The 24,968-nt window shown below is 31.9% G+C and overlaps 2 protein-coding genes and 1 pseudogene across 2 annotated transcripts; all 3 read right to left on the bottom strand.

Annotated features, from left to right (window-relative positions):
* Positions 1-8,501: 8,501 nt before the first annotated feature.
* LOC146920574 (uncharacterized) lies at positions 8,502-10,565 on the bottom strand. Its single transcript, XM_085710731.1, has 7 exons — positions 10,484-10,565; positions 10,242-10,367; positions 10,019-10,142; positions 9,783-9,905; positions 9,456-9,694; positions 9,213-9,347; positions 8,502-8,801 (listed from the first exon to the last, which is right to left on the bottom strand). The coding sequence occupies exons 1-7, from the start codon at positions 10,520-10,522 to the stop codon at positions 8,688-8,690; spliced, it is 900 nt and encodes a 299-aa protein (XP_085566857.1). The 5' UTR covers positions 10,523-10,565; the 3' UTR covers positions 8,502-8,687.
* Positions 10,566-11,884: 1,319 nt separating this feature from the next.
* LOC146920575 (uncharacterized) lies at positions 11,885-24,074 on the bottom strand. The gene is made up of 10 exons (XM_085710732.1): positions 24,058-24,074; positions 23,662-23,759; positions 23,474-23,568; positions 23,331-23,366; positions 22,432-22,450; positions 13,090-13,106; positions 12,948-13,005; positions 12,693-12,764; positions 12,400-12,506; positions 11,885-12,055 (listed from the first exon to the last, which is right to left on the bottom strand). Exons 1-10 carry the CDS (start codon positions 24,072-24,074, stop codon positions 11,885-11,887), a joined length of 690 nt encoding a protein of 229 aa, XP_085566858.1.
* On the bottom strand, positions 17,981-21,534 carry LOC146920576 (uncharacterized; annotated as a pseudogene).
* Positions 24,075-24,968: the final 894 nt, after the last annotated feature.

Genomic DNA, 24,968 nt, shown 5'->3' on the forward strand with positions numbered 1-24,968 from the left:
TCGAAGTAGTAAAAATATCGATCCCACGAGGACTGTGTTAATCTCAATTCAGCAATAAGGTTAATATTTAGGATGTGTAAAATATTTTGTTTGCCACTAGGCAGTAGATTTGATTTGCATAAAAAGTAAATAAACAGAAAATAGATATAGTTTTGGAAAAGATAAAGAGAGATGATATTAGGTCTTTCGAATCATCTATGTTCCCCTAATTGGTATGCTGCACCTATTCTTATGAATGATTTCCTAGTCCCACGATAGTTAACAAAATAGTCCTAATCAATCCCTTGAGTTAGGACCCTCCTCTTAAACTACAGTCCCTAATTCCTTAGGTGGTCTAATAATCTTTGAAGGTTTAAAGCACGTTAACTTAATATCACTAATAAACGATTATCCATTCCTAGACTAACCATGTTTATTAGAACAATTCAATTAGGTCTAAGTAGAAAGCTATGGTCAGTAGTCATTCATTCTCACTAAATCATATTTATATTTGATCAGGATATAAAAAGCATTAAGAACAATTGAATTGAATAAAGACTAAATAATCATTCACAATAAATAAAGTTTCACAGCAACATGGTTCAATTAGGGTTACATAAAATCATCTCAGACCTAATTTCTAGAGAATTAGCTAGACATAGATAAAAAGAATTAAGCAATATAAATAAAGAAATTACAATGTTTTGATATTGAGAACTTCTTCAATTGATATGCCTTGTTTCCTTTATGCATGCGTGAAGCCTTGCCTCTTCTCTGTTCTCGGGATCCGTGCGGCTACACTTGGTTCCAAAACGTGATGCACCTTATGCCAAACGTGAATGAATTTGCAACCTCAATAGTGTGGCTTCTTTTATAATGTTTCCAAACCTAATTCCTTTCTTTCTTTCCAAGTTAGCTCACGTGGTTTTTCTCTTTTTGGACCAACAAAGCCCATTAATTAATATTACTTCTTGACACCTCCTATTTTGTCATATTTTCTCATGTTTGAGACTGTCTTCAGCTTAATTAGGCAAATCTGGCCGCACCAAAATCGTATCACGATGCCAATTATCGTATCATGATTTGGCCTTAAACCCTAAAAATCCTTCCAGATCCATCTTGCAATCGTACCACGCCAGGAGGAATCGCACTGCGATTTGGCTTCTTCAAAAACATGCGTTCTGACTTTAAAAATCGTATTGCGATGGTGAAAATCGCAATACGATTGGCAGCTTGCAGTTGTTCCAATTTTCTTGCTTTTCTTGCTCTTCTTGCTGCTTAAACTTGCTTGTGAACTCAAAAATATCATGAAAAAGACTCTAAAAATAGTGCATGACTGACTGTCATCAATTAACCATTATCAAACTGTAGAAGCGAAAGTGGAGGGTTTGATAATTGTTAATCCATCATCCCAAATATCAATTCATAAAGCGAAAGCGGAGCTTTGATATTGGAACAAGTGAATCTAGACAATAATTGCAAAGGCAGCGAAATAGTCTTTGCAATTATTGAGACATGTGTAGTTTCAATCCTTATAAGCTTCTTATAGTAATCAAGTCAGCGAAATAGGCTTGGTTACTAGGGGTAAACTCTCACCAGACTTTTACCGAAAAGGTGATGGGCTAAAGGGAAACCGGTCTTTAGAAATTAAGGTGTAAAACATGAGATTAGAAGTTAAGGTTTTGGCTAGTGAAGAATTTGTCATTAGGATGAACCAATATCCCAAGGCACTTTTACTTTATTATTGTTATTTTCTTATAATTAAAAATCCAAACTTTATTCTCAAAACCTTCATCTAATCGTTATCTAAAGTTAATTGAATTCATAACTCCCTGTCGAAACGATACTTTCTTTTACTACTATTACTTCGATAGACCGTGCACTTGCGGTTTGGCTTTATCAATTGGCCATTTGTTTAGTTTCGAAAATGATAAATTGTTTGAAAATCAAGAATTATAAGACCCCAAAATTAAAGTTACTTGAATGCAAAAGTAAAAGGAGGGAGAAAGAAAACAATGCAATGTTTAACACTTTGCAAAGTTGGGGCAAATTGGACAGACGCACAATGACCCATTTTATACTAAATTTCTAGGGTTAGATAAGGATTAAAATACAATAAAATTTGGGGATGAATTTGGGGGGGGGGGGGGAATTGAAATCGGATTGGGTTAAAAATTTTACCTCCAATTTATCCTTATCTTCAGTTGCATACTCCAATACAGATTATAGGAGATTTCCTTTGAAAAAATCCAGAATTTACTTGGGGTGAAAACACCTTGAATGGCAAATCTCATTTTTTGGTGAAGAACGACGGTGACGGGTTTGGAGATTAAATCATCAATTGGGAAAAATTATAAGTGGGTTGATCAGATGGGGTTTTGTCTCATAGCAAATGAAAATGTTCATTTGGAGGGTTAGAGTTTGGTAATCGGCGGAGATGAAGGGAAAGATGGTCTCTTTTCAGAAAATGCATTTAATGAAACAGATAAAAGCTGATACGGGTTGGGTGCCAGAGCTGGGCCGGGTTAGTAAATGGGCCAAATTTGAAATTATATTTTTGTTGTTTTGCTAAAAAAAGGCCCGATAGCAACCTTTCTTGGAGGGAAATCAACTTATTTTAAATTTTGTTCCATAAATTGAAATTTGATCATTTAAAAATTGTTAAAAAGCTCCTACTTACTATTTTAGATGATAAAAAGAGCTTTCAAGAATTGATGATTTGGCATTGGATGCTTAAGAAATTGACACATTGGATTGGGGTTTGATTTTTTACTATTTGTTGCTTCATGTTTGTATATTATTAAGATTAAGATTGATTTTTTTTTGACAAAAACAAAACGATATTCATTCATTCAAATCGATAGAATACATCAGAATCAAGATCGCTAAAAACGTAAAGGATGAATCTGTGAACAAACTCACAGCACCCAAGTTAATAGCATACAACGACAAAATGCCTACAAATAATATGATAAAATCTAAATCACCAGAATACTCTTGCTTCTGGATCTGCAACGTTGACGTCCAAATCATTGATTGAATCTGTGATTGACTGAAGTTGATCTTTCAATATGAACCAACGAACATCGCAACAAGATGCCAAACCAAACAACGCCGCACAAGACGACGAACAACACAAGGTCGCACTCAGACGACGAAATCACAAAAAAAAACACAAAAGAAAATGCTTGATATTTGTGAAAATCATTTATTTAGATCGAAAGAAATGGAAAAAAAATGCAGAGGGGTGATTTTAGGTCAAAAAATGATCTAAAACCACCCCTCCTCGATGAGGGAAAGAGAAGGAAAACTTAGAGAGAAGTTGGAGTTTCTCTCACTACGGTGTGGTTATTAAGATTGATTTTTTCAATGTAAAGTTGTTCTTTTTGGATTACTTAACATGTGCCCTTACGGCACAAGTTAACGACCCTATTTTAAATTGTTGTTCTGAAAATCATAATTATTTGTATATTCAGAAATCGGAATCATAAGACAAGTTTTTGGAACTTCTTTAGTTTCAAAATCATGGTAGATGATTGGGACTATGCTGACATGCTGATAACTCTGATTTTATGTTTCCACAAATGTCATTTGCTGAATTGAGTTGTTTCGTAAAATAGTGATGCTTTGAATTATTAATTTTTGCTTTGAAATATGGTTCGTTTTTTTTTTTTTAATTGTATATTATGTTATGTTAACTGTTTTTACAATTTGATTATGCCTCCTAAATGTTTAATTCGATTCTTGCAGATACCATCAAATGGTGAATTAAAAGACTCAGACAAGAAGCAACATTTAAGTTTTTTTCTATCAATCACTTGGAGTTAATTATTGCCAACTTTTTATTTCAGTTTTAATATTTGCTAGCATACAGTTTGGAGCTTTTCCTTCACTTCCCTTGTATTGATTTCTTTTTATATTGAACGAAGAATGTCTTCACTTTATCAACATTGTACGAGGAAGCTTATTGGCCAATTAAGACATACCGTAAAGTACATTCAATTTGCTCTCTTTTTCATTTTCTCTATAATCGACTATCAATGAAAATTGTTTTTACATCTTCCTATATAACTTATTTCGAAGATAACAAAAAAAACTATGTTTCAAACTAATATGTTTTAGTTTTCTTAATAAGTGTGATTTTTTTTTCTTATATATGAGACGGGGGAGTAGTTAAAATTAAGGAAAATGGTCATTTATAATACAATTAATACATTTGAAAACATTTAATCGTATGTCAATGAAAGTGACTCTAATCCTAGACAAAAGGTGGGATAAGACTCCAACTAATTGAGCGACCAACGATCTTATTAAATTCTCCTTAGACCTTAGTTCTTCAATGTATTCAATACTTGAAAAAAGAACAACAACATATGATGATATACACATTATCTCAATGAGTTTCCAGATACGAAAAGACGCATAAACTTATTCTTTAAAAGGGATCACAATAGGAGCGGACATAGGCTACTAATCTAATCCTCGTTTTTAAATGGTTAACTTACAACCATGGATGGATCCAGAAAATTGCGGGGTCAATGCATATACATAAAATTAGAGTAGAAAATATGAAAGTAATGCTACTATTTTATTTAGAAAGTCATAAATTTAATGTAAAATACACAAGTTTCAAAATAAATTTACTATTTCGAACATCTTAACATACTCAATTGCCCATGATAGAAAAACTCTTTTAACAACAATAAGTTTTCTTAAAAAAAGACCAATACCTCATAGTTGGAGTGGAATTTTTTTTCTTAAAAAAAGGTTAATTATTGAAATTGTCCCCGCAAAATATACGAAGTCTGAAAATGACCGTGTAAAATAAAAAGCACATATTCTAACTCTGTGATTTGATATTCTTATTACATTTTACCTTGTAGTATAGTTGAAGTCCAAAAAAAAAAATACTTATAGGTTGAATTTTTTCATAAATTTTTTCAAACATGTTTACGACATTAAAATATAACTTTACACAAAAAATTAGATTTTTTCAACTAAAGATGAATTAATTATGAATTTTTAAAACACAAAAATTATAAACAAAATATAAAAAATAAAAACAATGAAAACCCCACCCTAGAAATCGAATTTTGAGTTAATTGGATTCTTGCAGATAACCATGCGACATCTGCCTTACCTGACGACTGCACCCTACTAGCAAGCCTTGTCGATGATGCCACAATTTCAGAAGCATGAATAGCTTGGTCCACATGTCCCTCAAAGATTGAACCCTTAGGCTTCTCCACCGCTAACTCGTCGACTAATTTCTCAACTAAGGTATCGACATTGTTACCAGCTTCCGGGTCCCCCAGTATATCCTCCTGATTAGACTGAGACGATTTGGTCCTATCATCTTCCTCGAAAAGACATGCATCCTCCCTAAGATTGAACCCCTATACTTCAATGATCTTAACCTCCACGAGCTCCCCGTCTATTAACAACTTATCGACGGAATTAACAATCTCCAAAGAAGACGTTGCAACCAACACCCGTGCAAAGTCAAATTGTTCCCTATCCAACGAACAACTATTCGTGCAGAGAAACCGACCACAGTCAACGACACATAACTTAAAGAACTTTTCATTCCACACATGAAGCAGTATACCATATAACCTCAGCCAGGCTCCCCTCTGAAAAGGCATCACCTTCTTATCCCATCTTACAATATAATATTAGAAAACAGATGATCAAAAAATTTATTTGCTTCCTCTAAAGTCTTAACATATGTATCTAATAAGGTATGATTAATCACCTTGTCGGCCCCCATCAGAATGATATCAAGATTCGTAAACTCGGTGTCCTCCACTCTGTTCTGAACCACCGAAATTACCTCACCATTAGCTATCGTAGCGATCACGCCCTTACGAGCCCACTTCAGATCGTCCTCTTGAGACCTAAACATCCGGAACAACTTCTGACAAGGAGGTTGTCGTGCATTAGCATCCGGAGCGACCTCCTTCAGTTGCGCCAAACCCCTCACCCGAACCACCACCTCACCCACCCTCGCATCCTTCGACCCGCCCACATCCCCTCCCTCCTTTACAACCTCCTCGTTCCCTTCCCCCGCTCCATGCAACCCCATGCTCACGTTAACTTCTCAAGAGTACAACCTCCTCGTTCCCTCCCCCCGCTCCATTCAACCCCATGCTCACGTTCCTTTTTATTTTACAAATGTGGATATTTATTGGATGGTAACAATGAGATCAACATGATATTCACGACAAATGCATGCTGATGAGGATAGTATTCCATCTATTCAGGTATTTTTATACATTGCATTTATGGAGTCTCTTTTATTTTTTTTAAAAAGGTATATGAAAGTGCTAATGTAAAATACATAATTTAATCTTTTTTCAATAGTATCATTGTAGTCATTATTTGAACATCATATTATATATATATATATATATATATATATATATATATATATATATATATATATAATGCATTTAATGATGGTGACAAATAATAATATATTTAATTTGATACTTATATACAAAACTCTTACAAACCTTTCAATTTGAATATTTTAGCTGTTCTTAATTACATGAATGTAATCAAATATGAAGGTAATTAAAGAAGACAATATGATGATATTATTTGGTGAGAAAATAAAGTTAATAGCTTAAATTGGTATAATTTTTACATTTTATTTGTTGCTTTTTGCAGTGGTTTAATAGTATATTATTATTGAAGGTAACTCTAAAAATAATGATATAGCTAATTTAATACCTACAAGTGAAACTCTAGCATACGAGTGTATCGCACAAGTTAGAGTCTAGTTTCTTTAAAAATGATTAGATAAAATAAACATTTTTTAAAATTTATTTTCTTCTTCTTCATCTTCCTTGCCAAATTTATCATCAAATGCATCCAAACTGAGAGAGAAAAAAAACTGGAATCAAATTCATTCCAATTCGAAAAATAAACTCAAAAAAGGAAGAAAAACAAAGCACTCCTAAATCTACTTATCTACCTCCTTCATCACCTCTTCCAGTTCAAATCCGGTTAATGCTGTCATAGTGGGAAAAAAAAAGTTTGTGCAGCAATTAGCAATAAAAATGGTTTATTGTACAAAAGAATTGTGAGATAAAAGTGAACGTAGTGTTGCAGACTTGTGATTGATTTTAATAGTATGTTGCGGATTAACATTAGTATGGTAATAATAAATAAATAAATAACTGTACAATATTTGCGAGGAATTTAGTCACGACAAGTAGCAGCGCCCTTAACAAAAATGTACATTTTCTCAATTATATATGTTGGCTTTAAATGTTAAACCCAGACACTCGATGATTTTTAAGAACAATATTTTTGTGTTTTTTATTGATGTTGCATGATTTATTTGATGTGTCTGAATTTTTATTCGATGGTGATGTTAGTGTAAATGGATTATGAAATTGCGTTGAGTTCATAATTTTTTGTCACATTATTAAATTTGTTTGAGTTGATGACGGATAGGACAGTAACGGTGGCGGATATGTTTGCTTTAGGTTGGGGTGAGGTTTGGAAGTTTCGGCGTGGGAAGAGAAGTTGGTTAAGGAGTGCTCGCTTTTTCTTTCTAACGTGCAATTGTAGGTTGATATGGAAGATGAGTGGAAGTGGCATTTAGACATGGACGGTGATTATTCCGTTTGCAGTGTGTATCTCCATCTCACTAGTTCCCAAACACAAATGATGAGTTCAATTTCGGATTTGGTATGGCATAAGGATGTCCCTTTGAAGATTTTAGTTTTTGTGTGGCGACTTCTTCGCAACAGGTTTCCGATAATTTGGTTTCACACGACATTATTACTAATGAAGCACACTTTTGTACCAGTGGTTGTGGTGAGGAGGAATCGTCAAATCATATGTTCTTAAATTGTAATTTTTTTTGGCACTCTTTGGGTTCTGGTTCATGATTGTTTGGCATTCTCTTTGGTTGACCCTAGTTCTATTTTGGATCATTGTGTGCATTATGCTAATTTAATAGATGGTTCTAAAGCTCGACGATCTTTCATGCATTTAATCTGGTTTGCTTGCGTTTAGGTCATTTGACAAGAAAGAAATGATCGAATCTTTACTAATAAGGAAAAATCTATGACTAAGTTGTTTGATAAAGTTAATTGAAGATAAAAATTGCTAATGTTTATGTAGGTTATTATGGTTGGTGGCGGTGCCTCTTTGATTGTTTGGGTGTGGGTTAATAGTGTTTTTTATGTCACTTGTGCTTTATTGTGACTTTTTGTATCGAACTTGAAGCTTCTCTCTGGCACACTGAGGAGATGCTTACTTTGTTATTTAATCTAATTTCATTTTAACTTGTTAAAAACAAAAAATTGTTGTCATATTTAAATTATGTCATCTCTATAAATCAAATATAGATACTACTCTATTATTAGAGATATTAGATTTTATAATTTGAAAAACGTGAAGTACGCTTCCGATTATAAAATAGTATATAAAACGAGGAGCACCTGAGAAAGACAGATGGTGGGGAAAGAAAGTCATAGAATTGTGATTGGGGACAACATTCAAGTGTTAGAACCGAGTATCCAACATATCTAATAATAGTCCCGTAACCCAAAATGTATAGCATCACCGGAATTCCACCTCAATAATTCTTTTGTCTAACTCATCCAACTAAAACAATTGTGTTTGAGTTTTTGTGTAATGAGATTCAAACCAAAAAAAAAAAAAAATATCTCTGTCATTGAATTGTCCAACTAGTAATGCTTTTTGGCATAGCATTGTGCAGTTTCCCATATATTAACTGCCACCTGAATAGCTAATGAATGATTATCACCGGATGAAGGCAATTGATTTAGCTGCTTCAGTTCCTGAAGAGCAAACCAACAAATCATTGTCAAAAAAAAAAATACCAGATGACAGTCTCAAATCTCAATCAACTTAGAACATAGTGTAAATTAAAACAGGATAAACTAGGTGTAGTTAAAACCTGATTATGATTAGAAAGAATTAAACATAAAAGAAGTCTCTTATTGTATGTGTTGATGAAATCTCAATCAGCAATTATTTCCAAAATTATGATAACATATCAAATATAGGAAAATCAAGGCATACACTAGTTGAGTTAAGCATATCTAAGCAACATGGAGCATGGTTTTTTTTTAAAATATAAGACATGGTCTAGGAAATTCAAAAGAATAAAATGAGACATGAAATGGATAGATGTGGAAAACAAAAAAATAAAAATAAATATACCAAGGATTATAAGTGAGAAGATTTACCCCCAAATCTTTGAGATACTTGAACAAATATGGGCAAACGGTCAAAAGGTTTCCTTCAGTGAGCTGTGTGACCTCAACTAAGGAAGCAATCATCTTTAAGAGTGTAAAAACGTTATCTACATAAAGCTCCCCCACCTATAGCACAAAATAACAAAATCAGAATTGTAGTAATGCAACAGCCCCTGTAGGAAACAAAGTAGCAATCATCACTTAAATAAACACAACAAATATAAAAGAACTTACAATAGCATCAACAACTAGATTCTCAATTACATGAAAACTTTCACCAAAATAAACAGCATTCTTTTTCATATAAGAGCCAAACATATTTCCCATCTTCTTCAAAGTTGAAGAACAAGATTTGAATCGCGAGACCAAAGCAAATGAGAAATTTATATAATCATCGACTTTCACATCAGGAATCTCAAATGTATTTACAATTCCAATCAATACGAATATCGTATCAAAATCGATACTAGGACCTGCAATACGAAAAAAACAAAATAAATATGAAGAAAAAACAAAAGAAATCATGTTAGATGAAAATTTAAACAGCCATAAAAAGCTCACTTGAGCAACATTCAAGCAGAAAGTTCAGAAGAGGCCATTCCAAACTAGAAAAATTCATCAAACAGGACAGCATCATATTTTTAGATGATGGGGGAAGGCAAAGAAAATGACCATTTAGGGGCTCTGCAATATAAAAAAATCAATCAAATTAGAGGCCATCATTAGAGATCAAATAGAAACTTTACAAGCAACGTAGTATCAGTTGATTTAACGTAGTATCAGTTGATTGATCTTACCTCCTTCTTCATTACATTTACCCAAAAAATCAGGTAATGAACCCTGTATTTTATTATACATCTCAAGAAGTGATGGATCTTCTTGAACCCATTTTCCAAAACTAAGTAGTAACTGGATTCCTACCTATAATGAATGAACAATGATCACTGAACATAAATACTAAAACATGTTTATCTATTTCATTAAAAAAAAAAACTATCATTGAAATAAAAAATAGATTACCAAAGACTCAGCAGGGGAAAGTTCCTTCAACAATGATGTAAACTCGCTCATCCATTCAATTATATTATCCACATATTCTGACTTTCTTCGACTATCTATCCGCGGACAAACACAGGATGTATGCATCTTGATTTGAATCAAAAGTATGTAAAATGGAGAAGAGAGAGACGTATATCGATTAAAAGGTCATTCAAAAGATATAACTTAAAATATTCAAAGGATAAAAATGTTATTACACTCACAGGCAACAGGATATCTTCAATCACATATAAGCAAGCCATTTTTAATGAAGAGCCTGGTCTACTTTCCCTGAAGGCATGTGTGAATGCCTGAAAGTAATAAGAAATGCAACAACACAACATGTCAAAACCAGTTTTACAAATTGATCTTTAAATGTCGATAAATTATGGAAACTACCCAAAACAGAAGGCATGTCAGTTAAAAATTGGAGGAAATTGGTTGTGTCCCTGATTATACATATTTAACCATCAAACCATCTCAATGAGTTCATTTATATCTTGCAGTAATAATTAATAATTTAAGTGGCAAATCAAACCTTTAAAAGATGAGATGGCTTGTTATTTGTTGATTTTGCTTCAAATGAAATCATTCTTGGAATCAGATACACAAGTTCATTTAAGTGTACTGACCATAATGCTTCGTTCGACTCTTCAACCTTGCATAGCTACATTTTGAACATTACAAATAAATTATGATATGGAATTACAACGAATTTCACTTATAAAACTAGAAATGAGTTAGCGGTTGATCTAACCTTTCCGTCCAGTACGTTTCCAATGAAACCTAGAAAATTGCCCAAATACTCCGAGTACTGAGGAAGACATTGAAAGAATGTTTTTGCTATGACAAGGTTTAGGTCAATTAGCCTTTCATTACTCTCCTACAAAGAAATATTTGTTTGTTTCAACAACACAACAAACAGGAAGAGTCAAGGTATAATAGACTAATCTATCATTTATAGATGAAAATTACATTTTCTAAATACATCTGCATAGATAGATTGAATCATAGATATATTAGAATAAGTCAAATGAATATAAATGTGTACCTTATCTGTAGGTTGACTGATTAAGAGAAGGGGAAAACAGTCAAATAAATTCCGAAAGTAGATTGAAACTGTTTCTTCCCACACATCAATATTTGCCCCATCGATTGAGTCTTGGTACTTCGACTTTGTAAATGAGCACACAATCAGATTGATGCCATTCAGTAAAGAGGCCAGGTGATCGAATGTATTCTTATCATGCAAATCATTTGGTGCATTGGTTAAAAATCGGAACCTATAAACCAAGACTTTCACCAAAAACATCATTTTTGTTTTGGGATGACAGGAGAAAAGGCTGCACGGATAATGAACTCTCATAAGCAACTACTCAAAATTATCAAAACTTAAAATATTAACAAAATAATTTATTCAAAAATGAACTTACCGTACACTTTTATCATGCTCCGTGTAATTGTCACTGTCATCCCTTAGAAACATTCCACATGTCTCAATAATCTGTTACCAAACAAGTACCAATCACATGTTATTGTCATCCCTCAAAAACATTCTACACTTCTCAATAATCAGTTAACCAAACAAACATTATATGAAAAATAGGACAATGAATTTTTTTTTTTTAGATGGTAAGTACTACAACCTTTTCGGCATCTGCAGGCGAAAAAGGAGGATTCCAAAGAACAAGGAGGCCTAAAAATTGAAATGCTGATACGTGAGTCCTGGGATTTGGCAGGGTCAATGCCTCCAAAGTAGATTGCAACAGCATTCTTAAAACCATAGATTGGTCATCCTGCAAAAGATAGAAAACCAATTAACAACTAAGATGGGATTCAAGTGAAAACGTCAAATTAGATATGATAACATAACATGCAAGGGCAGTAAGAAAATCTATCTATTATTATATTTATATTTATTATTATTAAATTAAATCTAGACACACATCAATGACACATATCTCTTCTTAATTGAGCATTTACTTTATGGTTGGTAATGCTAGTGTGTCATGAGCCATTGTTAAGAAGTATAAGAAAAGAAAATTTTATCGTGTGAATAGTGGATTCAAGAAAGTTTTAAGAAATTGACTTTCTCTACCAAAAACTTATCCTATAAAATTTAATAACAGAGAGAATGTACCTCTTTAAGATTATTTGAAATCATTGCAACAAAAATTTCATGGGATAGTAACTGATTTTCTTTATCTTCATCTTCAATCAGCTTCTTGAATGCTTTCACAATAGCATAAGTGTGGGGTCTTACCATTTCTGCCCTTCTCATGAGCATGTCTTTAATTGCCACCAGTGCTTCTATATTTCGAAGTAAATAAAAAGAAAGCGTATTAATATATTTAAAATTTTATATGATGCTGGCTTTAATCATAAGCAAAAACAAGTAGTAAGAAAATACTATTCTTGTCCTAAATAGTAATATACCTCTTCTAACCAATGCATCAAGATCAGATGTCTTCTCAAGATGTGATCTTAACAGTGCAATTGTCTCATCTGCTCAATCATAAATAAAACAACAAAAATAAGATTTCATTGACTAATTATATAGTGTATGTACAGAGTATTGAAATTAAAATTTTATTCATTAATTATATAGTGTGCATGTGTGTTGGTTATGATAATATGGTTTCTTAAAAGAGACATAAATACAAAAACACTATGCTCATTTAATCCCACTTCTCTGCTCTTCAGTTGCTCCTTTGATATGTTCTTCAATAAAATCATCTATAGAACCCTGCATTCATAAATAGATTGAGTTATAGAGTACAAAAAGTATTCTAAAATATTTAAATTTCATATAATACAATCAATTACTAACCACAAGGCTTTGAGCAGCTTCTAATAGTTGATATAACAAATTTCCACCAATATTTGTATTTTTGTTGCAAAATTAATAAGTCTTTGGAACACTTTAAAATTTTAAATATTATTTGTTTTTTTAATCTACTAACAATATATAAAAAATTATTAAAAAATATATATTTATTAAAAAAATATATATCAAAATCAAAATCCAACAAAATTTCATAATTGTCCTTCTTAAAAGCCAATATATTATCATGATAATTACAGACAACTATTTTTTCAATTCCACACAACAAATTTAAATATCTACTTTTACTACTAATCTACTACTACTAATACTATAATAAGAAAATTAGAAAATCCTACTCTCGTAAAATTTCATGATTATCCTCACAATCTTCTTAATTTTATGGGTTTAATCGTCATTTTTACAAAATAAAATACAAATTTATTCATTTTGAAAAAATTATTATATATATTTTTGTTTATCTTTCTAGCCTAACTAATTCTCTATGTATCTTCATTTTTCAGATTTATCACTTTCAAGCCTAACTAATTCTCTATATCGTCATTTTGTTCTCATCAATTTTAATCTCTTAATCTTAATAATTTGCATATTTAAAAAAATTAATAGAAACGATACAATAATGTTAAATTTTTTAAAATAATCATTAGTTTTCAAAATTTAAGCATATCAACTTTCTCATATCGGTATACATAAAATTTGATTTTGGAGATATAAGCACATGAAGTCTACAATGAGTGCGGTGTAAATATTTAACGGTATTTTGGAGAAACAATACAGTGATGTTGATATTTTAAAAATAGTCACGAGTTTTCTAAATTTTATCATATTGACTATTTCATATTGTTAAAACAAAAAAATCTTCTGCATATATAAGTATATAAAATCTTCAACGAGTGCGGTGCAAATATTTATTGGTGTTTTAAATATAAAATAAAAAGTTATTTAATAGAAACATTACATCGATGTTGATATTTTGAAAATAGTCACGAGTTTTCAAAATTTTATCATATCGATTTTCTCATATATGTACATAAAAATTTATTTATGAATATATAAACACATAAAATCTGCAACGGGTGCTGTGTAAATATTGAAAATAATCACGAGTTTTAAAAAATTTGTTTTACTGACTTTCTTATATGTGTATATAAAAATTTGTTTTCGTGTACATAAGAAAATAAAATCCACAACATACGCGATTCAAATTTTTAACATTTTTTTATATATAATATATTAAAAAAAACATTTGATAGTACTAACAAAGTAATTATTTTTTATATGATTACCACAATGTTACGTGACCCGTGCGTAACCGCACGGGTCTATTACTAGTTAAAAAATAAAATAAAGCATGGCAGTTTTTTTCAAAGGAGAAAACGTGACAGATGTTTTATTAAAAAATAAGCTATGAACTTGATCGTTATTTTTTAAGCCATGAACATGTTGTTTTATTAAAAAACAATTAAATTGAATTAATAGCGTTAAAATTGGAAGAAAATATAAAAAAACTATCAGCTATAAGCTCAAAAGCTACTTGAAATAGCTTCTCAAAAAACGCTATAAGCTAGTGGAAGAAGCTTTTTACCCAACACATCTTATTATATCAAAACAAACTTATAAGCTAGTCCAACAAGCTATAAGCTAGCTTATTCGTGTTACCAAACACAGCCATGATAGGTTGAATTTGATGTGAAATTTTAATTGTTACAAGCTCTATAGTGTAAATTAATTAAGATTGTATACTTAAATATGATTAAATAAAAATTAAAAGTTACCTTATTAAAATTTATTTTTTTTATAGAAAAAATTGACTCATTTATTTGACATTTAATGTTACTTTTGTATATTACATTTTGATTGGTTGATATCTTGAAGGGGTAAATATCCCCTAAACAAGAGAGGGTAATGTAGAAAAAACCTTGATTTGAACTTCCCAACTTATATTTTTTAGATCACGAATGCGCCAAATCAAGGTAGAAACATTCCCGTTGATGTTACATTTCCCAGTTACCATGTCGACCAAAACTTTGGAGTCGCTCTCCACTTATAGGTAAGGTGTGTGATCCCTTCTCTTCGAACCATATCCATATCAATATATATGCCCCATGCGTCGCATGATCCGATCTTAAGAGCATAACTATTCAAATGTTAATAATTTCCAAGGCTATTTGTTCGCCTATAAATTCCTTTTTTAGATCAATTTATTCATTGAAATTTATCATCAAATAATGGCTTTTCTAAAAAATTAGTGGTAGGGCGTGTCGTGGCAGAACATATATTTCCAAACACATGGTTTAAGATGTTGATGAACATATATAGCATCCCTGTTTTCTTAACGCCTAGTCAATTGAAATTGCTTAGTTTCACTCTGAAGTTTGATCATATATGCTTGTTGAAAATGCAATTCTGAGCCGTTGACCATTTTACTACTACACCTCATGCGTAACCCGAAGTACTTCTACATTTTATCACCACAAAGTACATCTACATTTATGTTTGTCTCAGATTTTATCAAAATAGACACAAGATTTGGTCTCCTAAACCCCATAATTGTGATATTATATTTGTCTCCGATGTCATTCATCATGATATTCTGTGTTGGAATGTACCTTTAATAAATAAATTTTTTCTCCCTTTGAGGCTCAACAAATTCTTCAATTGTCAATTTCTTTCTCTCAATTACAAGATGAATTTGTGTGGGGTGCTTCACGACCAACTATTTTTTTTTATTAGGAGTTCATACAATTTCTTAAAGGCAAGGCGTGAAGTAGATGTTTCCCATAGCTCAATTCATAACATTGATCGTCAAGTGTGGAAAAAATTATGGAAAACGAAAAGTATTCCAAGACACATACATTTTTCTTGGAGGATTCTACATGCAAAACTGCTAGTAAAAATTGATCTTTTTAAAAAAGAAATAAGTATTGATCCATTGTGTGTTCTTTGTGGACAACATAGCAAGACAATTTCACACCTGTTTATGGAGTGTCATTGATCAAAGCATATATAATTTGCTTCCTCTTTAGGCGTGATATTTAATTTGTAAGATTTCAGGTACGTACCTTTTAAGGAATGGTAGGAGAAAAATATTATTGAAGCTGATGAGGATATTATAATCCATGTTTTGGTCTTGTGTTATGAAATATGGTGTGCTAGTAATAAGAAATGTTTTGAGGGGACTGATGTTGATGTGACTCCCACTGTTCAAAAGGCACAAAGATCTATTGCGAATTTTAAGAGTGCTGGTACGATGTTGTTGGAGACCCCAAGTGGAGATCCAATTTTGCCAATATCTAATGTTCATTGGACACCTCCTTTTAGTGGTTTCTATAAGCTTAATGTTGATGCAGCATGTCCAATAGAGGGGCCAACTGGGTATTGATATTATGGTGAGAGACAATGAAGGTGTTTTCGTTGCTGCCAGTTGCTGACAAGTTTTTTCATTACCATATTCAGAGCTTGTAGAAGCCTTAGCCATACAGAAAGGTTTGAAATTTGCGAATGTCGCGTCTTTTATGAATCTTATAACAGAATTAAAAGTTTCTAATGTAGTCTTGGCGTTGAATGGTCATCAACAATCTTCCAACCATGTCGTCTCTATTATTAAAGATTCTATTAGTTTTAATGTTTGTTTTCGTAGTTTAAATTTTCGCAAGTTAGATATGAAACCGACCAAAGTGTTCATTATTTAGCTAAATATGTTCTTCATAATTTAGATTCCATATGAATCGAAGAGACTCCGTCTTGTATTTTTGCGGTCTTGGCATTTGATTTATTGTCAGACTTTCATTAATAAAATTGTCTTTAACGTAAAAATAAAATCATATTTTCATTTTAAATTATTTAAAAATAAATTGAAAAAAAAGTTAAACAAATTTTACCGTCAAGGCGCTTACAAATTTATAAAAAATAAAAAAATTAAGTATCGTAAAAAAAATACTGAAAATAAGCATATCACAAGTAAATTTAGCCTTGAGAGTTATGCTAAAGCATACACGATCCACATCAATTAAAGTTTTTTTTTTAAAATAGTGTAGTGGTTAGAAATTTATCTTTTGAGTGTAAGTGGGGTATCTGAGGTTTAAACCATAACTTTTGTATATATTATGCAATGTCCCTATCATATGAGTTAATCTCAAAGGGACCACATTGTCCACATCAATTAAAGTTATTAAAAATAATGTACATTGCTTTTCCGACATTGAATACTTCCTATTGACACATGTAAATTACTTAATAGCCCCCAGCGGTAGTTAACAACCGCTCAAGAAAACGGCGGCAGTTAACAACCGCTGGCACCAGCGGCAGTTAACTGCCGTTCACACCAGTAAACAGAACCAGTGCAGTCTGCAATGGTTTTTCCAGCCATTTTGGCATGTTTGTACCTGTAATTTCAAACGGCAATTCCGCATAAAATCAAACCGAAGCAACAACATCCAGCAATCACAAACACCAACATTTCATAGTTTATCAATTATTCGGTAACATTACACAAAACCGATAATGCGTTAACGTTTCACAATTGTTTGAAATTCGTCAAATTTTCCACATTATGCAACACATTACACGTAAAGGACATTAATTTATAATAAATGCGAAACTCAAATATATTGATATATATATATATATATATATATATATATATATATATATATATATATATATATATATATATATATATTAGTTAAAGGTTAGTTACATATCACCCAAAAAAATTGGTCATTACATTATATATCCCAAAAAATACGTCGGCGCGTATCGACTAAAAAACAGATTAACACCGACCAAAAAGTGTCATATATCATCTGATAAAAGTAAATCATCTAAATGTTCCAGAACATCTTCAAATTCGGTGTTCGCTTTAACCAGAGCGTCATCAAACATAATAGGATTGTCTTGATTTGTTGGTTTTTTTTGGTGGAACCGGTCTCTCTTTTAGCTCAATGTCCATGAGTGTTCGGAAATGATCGTGTTGATCCAAGAATTAATCCTCCCATGTTGCCGCCTCTTCGCTCTTGTGTAGCTTCCACTCCGTGGATGATGGAGGTAGTGGGCAACCATCTTTCAACGAAAGAAGGACAAAATGATTTGGGATTAGACCAAGACAAATCATGTTGCTTTTCGGTTTAACCGGAGGCCGACCTCTAAGTGGGAAAAAAGTCTCAGAGATGTAGTCTAAGTGGGTAGTCATCTCTAACACCGGCCTATTGTAACATGATGCAACGATGCGTCCCATATCCGGCAATGTCAACCATTTGTCGGGAGGTGCAAAATTACTAGCATTTTTGGGAGGATATAATCCATCCAAGATGTAGTTGTAGCGGGTCTCGCTCGCATATATCTCGATGTATTTGCTCTTATGCTCTTTCAACTCTTTAATAAGTGTTATCCGCACCATAACATGACTTTCTTCCGTCAAACCCACGGATTCGGCTATAGTCCTAAACCCACAATGTCCATCACCAATAACATCCACAATTCTCTCAATGTATGGTCTCATGAATTTTGGCATGTAATACATAGAACTCGATGGATCATAATTTCTTGAAACCGAGATAGGCGTAGGAACCGGAACCGGAGAAATGTCAATGTGAGCACCTTTTCTTTTAGGTTGTGAAGATTTTTTTCGTGGTGAAGATTGACTTTCCAGATGTTGAGAATCAATAGTCTCCCACGAAGATGGTATCCTACGTGCGGTTTTAATTTTTTTGGGAGCTCTTTTGGTTGGAACCTTTCTTGGAGGTGGTGACAACAATGTGGTCTCCAGAAACGCTAACAACCGCAAACCCTCTTTGATTTCTAGTTTCATTTGGAACGGAACTTTTTCGATACGTTCTTGAATACCACGCCACTCCTCCGCGACCGAAAACAAATCTTCATTACTTTCTTCTTCAACCATATACAACTTATGCCAATGCAGGTGTATCTCATCCAATCGAATGGGCTTGTTGTAACGGATTTTCATAGCAATGAAGCATGCACAAGGTAGGTCATACAACGTCCTTTGAACACCCGCAAGTTTTCTTCTCGATGCACAAGGTTTTCCTAGCACGCTCTTCTTCCACAAAAATAAAGTTCATGGCTTGTCTAGACACGTGACCCCCCAACCCGGAGTACAAAGTGACATCTTTGTATCGATTTTCCAAAACCGTAACGCTCCTACCAAACGATGATTGTATCTCCCCAAATTGGTTTGCCAACATCTCATCTATTTTTTGCCAACAAGTATGCAAATCACCCTTGGAGGCGGACAAATATTCCTTCACCACACCATGAGCTCCTTCAACTCTATTCGTGGTCCTGCAGCCAAGATGTAGCACAAGGTCCGTCCATGCCCTCACTAGTTTGTCCTTAAAAGGCTTCAAAATGGTTTCTTGAACATAGTGAAGAAACTTTGGATAATCCTTACAAAAGCATCTTGGAATTCCAATAGATTACCAGCATATAACTCTTGAGTAGGAGATTCAACCAATTTTTCCCATGCATCAAATATGGTATCAACTAACTTACCATGTTTCTCCTCGTCGACAATCTTCTTTTGCCCATCCACCACAACAACATTTTGTTTAACTTTACAATCGGTGATGATTCTTGATCTAACATTTTTGCCAACATGGAAATAACAAAGTATTGCACTACTATAGGCGAGAACATTTGCTACGGTATTCATCATACCCGTGTTCCTGTTGGTCACTACCACCTTAGGCATATCACTATTTGGTCCAAGAAGTTTAAGCAACATTTGCAAAGCCCAAGTAAAGTTATCCTCCTTCTCCGACGTCATAAATGCAAAACCAACCGAATATGTCAAATAGGTTGAGGTGACTTCAACTATTTCAAACAATGGCATCCTATACAAGTTGGTTTTGTATGTGGAATCCATTATCAAAACAGTCGGAAAATTGTTAAACAACTTTACTGATGTTGGATGAGTCCAAAATATGTCTTGAACGGTTTGACTTTCCTTTTTTTCTCTTACGTAATAAACATATTCATTCTCTTCCAACTTTGAGATTAGATATTGCATCTCCGTCAAGTCACCCCTTTTTGCCTTTTTGAATTTATGACGTTCATTGTAGACTTGCTTGATATTTGTCATGGACTATTTCCTTTTCTTCTTCAAATTTGTCAAAATATTTTTTAGTTTCACCGAAGAATCGGTCAAGTCATGTACAATCTTCTTGTCGTCCTCCGTTAATCTTCCAGCAAGAAGGTGCCCTGCTACATACGGCACAATCTCATGGTTGTGAACGCCATTAAGAATAGCCAATTTCCAAGCATTGTCTTCCCTAACGACATATCCACGCACCTTGAACAAACACCCACATTTTCTTGATCATGTTGCTTCATGCTTCACTTTTGTCTTCGGTACTTTGTGCTTGCCGCTCCGTTCACAAACCAACTCCAACATAGCATTTCTACCTTCACAAGATCTAATGATAACCGTAAATCCAGCCCTATTTGCTTGTCGACAGACCCAGCCGAGCAATTGGTCTTTATCTTTCCATGTGTCTTAGGTCGAAAAGAAATGAGCCGTGTCTACTTCGTTGTCACGAAGTTTCCATACATCGGAATTGACGCTTGAAGCCTCAACTTTAACGGAAGCTTCGACCTTAACGGGAGCTTCAACCTTAATGGAATCGACAACTCTAGGTTTTCGATCACCCAGATCATCACCCACATCCTCAACCTTATCTATAAATAAACAACATACAATTACTAAACTAATTAATAAACATGTATCTAATATCATATAATAACATAAACAAACCAAAAAAACAAAAGAAAAAAAATTGTGATTTTTTAAATATCATATAATAACATAAACAAACCAAAAAAAACCAATAATATATATATTCCTTTATCATTTAAAAAGTGTAACAAACTAGATTAGTATATTTATACTCACTTTTTCATTATCACAATTATACCCTTAAACAACTTTTTCTATAATAAAAATTGTTGTTGGTGTCATTAAAAAAAGAACTTAAATTATATTTTTTTGTTATATTGTTGGTGTCATTAAAATAGATAATCATGGTTAGCTTGGTTTGTTATAACAACTTACATTTATATTTTTAGTTTTAATAGAAATCAAAATTTCATAAAAAAAACACCGTTTATAATTTTCAAATGTTTTCGCTAGTACATATAAAGTATAAAAGCATATTAATATTAATTAGTGAGATTACTAAGTGACTTTCCTTTTATGTATCCCCTTTATTATTAGTAGTATCAACATCGTCATTTATAATTATAATCCTACAAATTATTCCTAAAAAATTTCCCTCCAAAACTCTAATTCTATTAATTAATCATTAAATTAAAAAATAGAAAAAATAATTTATATATCCCCACTAATTAACTCATGTCACTCACACATACCACACATAAAAAAAAAACCCGCCTATTATCTCACTAACCCGCCATTCTCATGAGCAAATTGTCCACAAGCAACATCGCTCATAAATACACGGTACATAGGAGTAAATTCATAACCAATAAACTCTTCGAACCACACCTACTATGTCTACATGCAGTTGTTACAAATTGCGCGTTTACTTTCCACCTTTCTCAATACATTCCTCTTTTTCTTTGGTTGTTATTTCCTTCTCTCCTCATGCATCATCTCATCATTCCCTCTTCCTTGTATTAGAGTTGTTGTTTGTTGATTCTTATTTTTGATTTATTTTTTGGGGGCAACACTTTTGATGCATGCACACAATATTTGATGGGAAAGTTCAACAACTTCCTTATCCATTCTTATCCCATGTTATCACTTTCTCTTATAATCTGCCGAAAAAATAAAGAGAAGCATTATTTGGTTTTCATTTTGCAATGTTTAGTACAATCTCAATCCATCTTTTTCCTTTTGAGGATTTTATTTTCATTTTTCCATATTCCTTTTGATTTGATTTTAATATGTTTGATACAATCTTAATCTTACTATTTTGCATAATTATGAAATTCTTTTTTCTATCCTTATTATATTTTTCTATCTATGCATTAATTATAATGAGATTTTACAAATGTGTCATTTTTTTAAACAAAAAAAAAGCTAGAGGTGCCGGAGAAGACACACATTCCCAACTATAACGGCATCCAACAAATTTTATAATAACTTTTCCCTACATTACTCTAATTCTATTAATTAAAATAAATTAAATTTTAAAAAAATCATTTATAGTTATAATCATATAGCTATCTAGCCTCCACAACTTTATTGTCATAATCCTACAAGCTCTACCATGACTTTTCCCTTAAGAGCTCTCATTTTATTAATTAAATTAAGAAAATCATTTATTATTATAATCCTATAACTACCACCCTCCACAATTTTATTTCCCTATTTTTATTAATTAAATAAAATATTTAAAATTGAAATTAAAATTAAAAAATAGGAATTAAATTAAGAAAATAGAAAATAATAATAATAATGGAGAGGATTTAGCCACCCATGATTTAACCCACGTTTTTTTTAGTTTTATAATCCTACAAATTCTCCCAAAAATAAAAAAGCATTTGCCATGATGCGCTATTTAATTGTGTGCATAATTTTTTCATTAAAGTAGTATGTTCAATAAACTTATGATATACTAAAAGATTATTATAATTTATGATTTATTGTATGATACAAAGGGTATATTTTTATATGAACTACAAAGGGTATATTTTTATTTCCTCATAAAACATAAACTTATTAAAATGTTTTATATTTTCAATTACAAAATTTTCTTATACACGACAATAACGATTCAAACGAGCTTTACAAATTTCATGATGTACCTTCTACCATTTATAAAAAGCTCTACAAATTTCATGATGTACCTTCTACAAATTTCATAAACTTATGTTTTTATCCTATTTTTTATTTCATTATTCTACCTCTCTTCTACTTCATTTATTTTCATTTTAAGAGTGCAGGAGACATTAAATGTAAGTGGTTTATTTCACTTATTTGTTAATTTTATACCATTTTTATTTTCAGTATTCAAATAATGTTAAGAAAATATTAAACAATTAACTTATATTCTTACTTTAAAAACTTATATTATAAATATATTCAATAATATATTTATATAACAAACATTCATTTGCTAAAAAAAACATTTATATCAATATATTCATATACAATAATACAATAACTATCAATGATAAGTCAATAAAACTTACTCGTGCATCACACGGATGGACGTCTAGTACATATAGATTGTGCTATTATCCACTTTATCTGAGGACATACCTTCGATTTGATTTAAACTCTGTAAAAACAATAAGAACAAAGCATTGTCAGTGACTTTGGTGCAAACTAATTTCACACATCAGTTATTATCGTTTATATATATTTGAGATGTTTAGAATGTTGCACCGTCTTTGAATGCAATAGCAAGAGCTGATGGCAAGATGAGATATCTGCATCAATAAGCCTCTTCACATCAACGGCATCTATGCCTTGAGAAATCACTGAAAAATGCATGTTATTGTTAAAAGTTAAACCAAATAAAATTCATTATCACTAACACACAATTCGATATAATAAAAATTAGAAAGAATTACATTTATCAACTGATTCGTCTCCTATATTCAACAACAAACTCGTCGCATCCGCATCCGCCGCATTTAGATTTTCACTTTCATTCACGGACTCATCCGATCTGAGAAAGAACAATTACCAAAAAAGTGAAATTATGATGAAATTGAAGCTACTCTATTCATGTGACTATCTCAGACACTAGAACAAGAGAAAGTATAACTATCAACTAAAGTTGAAAAAAGCAAAAAAAAAAACAATCGGTCAAATAGGTATGAAGTTGAAATTATACTAGCAAAATGCAAACAAAAACAGAACAAAACAATGAATAAAGTTTGAAATCAACAAATTCAAAAATCATAACAAGAGAAGTGACTAACTCTCTCTTTTTTTCAGTTGCTAATTCTGTGTTTGTTACTAACTCGGACTCACTCATCATCTTGCACTATAGAAAGTGTGAGAAAAAGTGATGAAGGGAAAGGAAAATCTGATGAATGGAAGTGAAAATGAAAGAGAGAATATGTGTGAGTGTGGGTGAAAATGTAATGAAATATGGGTTTATGTATTCTTGTACACACCTTATGTGGGAGGGTATTTTGATAATGTGTAACAAAGGATATGTAGTTATTTTGAACCCACATTGACATATATTGCATTTATGTAGTTATTTTGAACTCAAATATGTATAGCTTTTACTATAATACATTTGGTCTATTAATGTATTCAATGTTTCTTTCTTTTTTCTATATTCTAGGACAAACTAGTAATATTAATTAATGAGTGATATATTTAGCAAAAGAATATTATATGAATCTAAAAATTTGTAGAGAATTATTCAATGGACAAGTTCAAATTATTCAATTGTTAGAAATTATTTTTTAAAGGTTTCTTGTGTCACAAGTAAGTTCCATTACACCCCCTCAAAAGAAAGAAAAAAAGTATGTTCCATTATATGTCGTTACCACAATTTGTCTCATTTCCTCTTCTCTCGCACAAAATTTGTCGCAATTTCCCTCCTTTCTCGGAAAATAGTTGCCCCTAATTCGTTTAGTCTATTTATGAGATGAACAAGTACATGTAAAATATGGAATATGTAGGATAAGTAGTCAAACTTTTATTTAAAATTAAAGAAAGTGGTCAACCTTGTTCATGTATGTAACATAAGAGACGCACATGTATCTAAAAATTATGCACTCAGTTTTAGTCCCTACTAAATCTAAATTTGTTTAATTATGCTTAAAATTGTAAGAATTTGAAAAAAAAATTCCTCAAGTGTTAAGAACATTATGTTGTTTAATTATGCTTAAACTTGTAAATAAAACTGAGTGCATAA

Source organism: Medicago sativa, chromosome 5, assembly GCF_051527215.1.
Source record: "Medicago sativa cultivar Bolivia chromosome 5, Bolivia_mono, whole genome shotgun sequence".
In the NCBI taxonomy this organism is placed as follows: domain Eukaryota; kingdom Viridiplantae; phylum Streptophyta; class Magnoliopsida; order Fabales; family Fabaceae; genus Medicago; species Medicago sativa.

Bases quoted from the DNA above. Each gene is read 5' to 3' on its own strand.
- LOC146920574 (XM_085710731.1), bottom strand. From the start codon at position 10,522: ATGGCTTGCTTATATGTGATTGAAGATATCCTGTTGCCT. The intron at 10,368-10,483 runs GTGAGTGTAATA...ATTCAAATCAAG, and splicing joins TTGAAGATATCCTGTTGCCT to ATGCATACATCCTGTGTTTG. The intron at 8,802-9,212 runs GTAAATCTTCTC...TTTGCTCTTCAG, and splicing joins AGTATCTCAAAGATTTGGGG to GAACTGAAGCAGCTAAATCA.
- LOC146920575 (XM_085710732.1), bottom strand. The intron at 23,569-23,661 runs GTAATTCTTTCT...TGCATTTTTCAG, and splicing joins AGACGAATCAGTTGATAAAT to TGATTTCTCAAGGCATAGAT. The intron at 12,507-12,692 runs TATTACTATTTA...GACCCCACACTT, and splicing joins TGCATTGGTTAGAAGAGGTA to ATGCTATTGTGAAAGCATTC.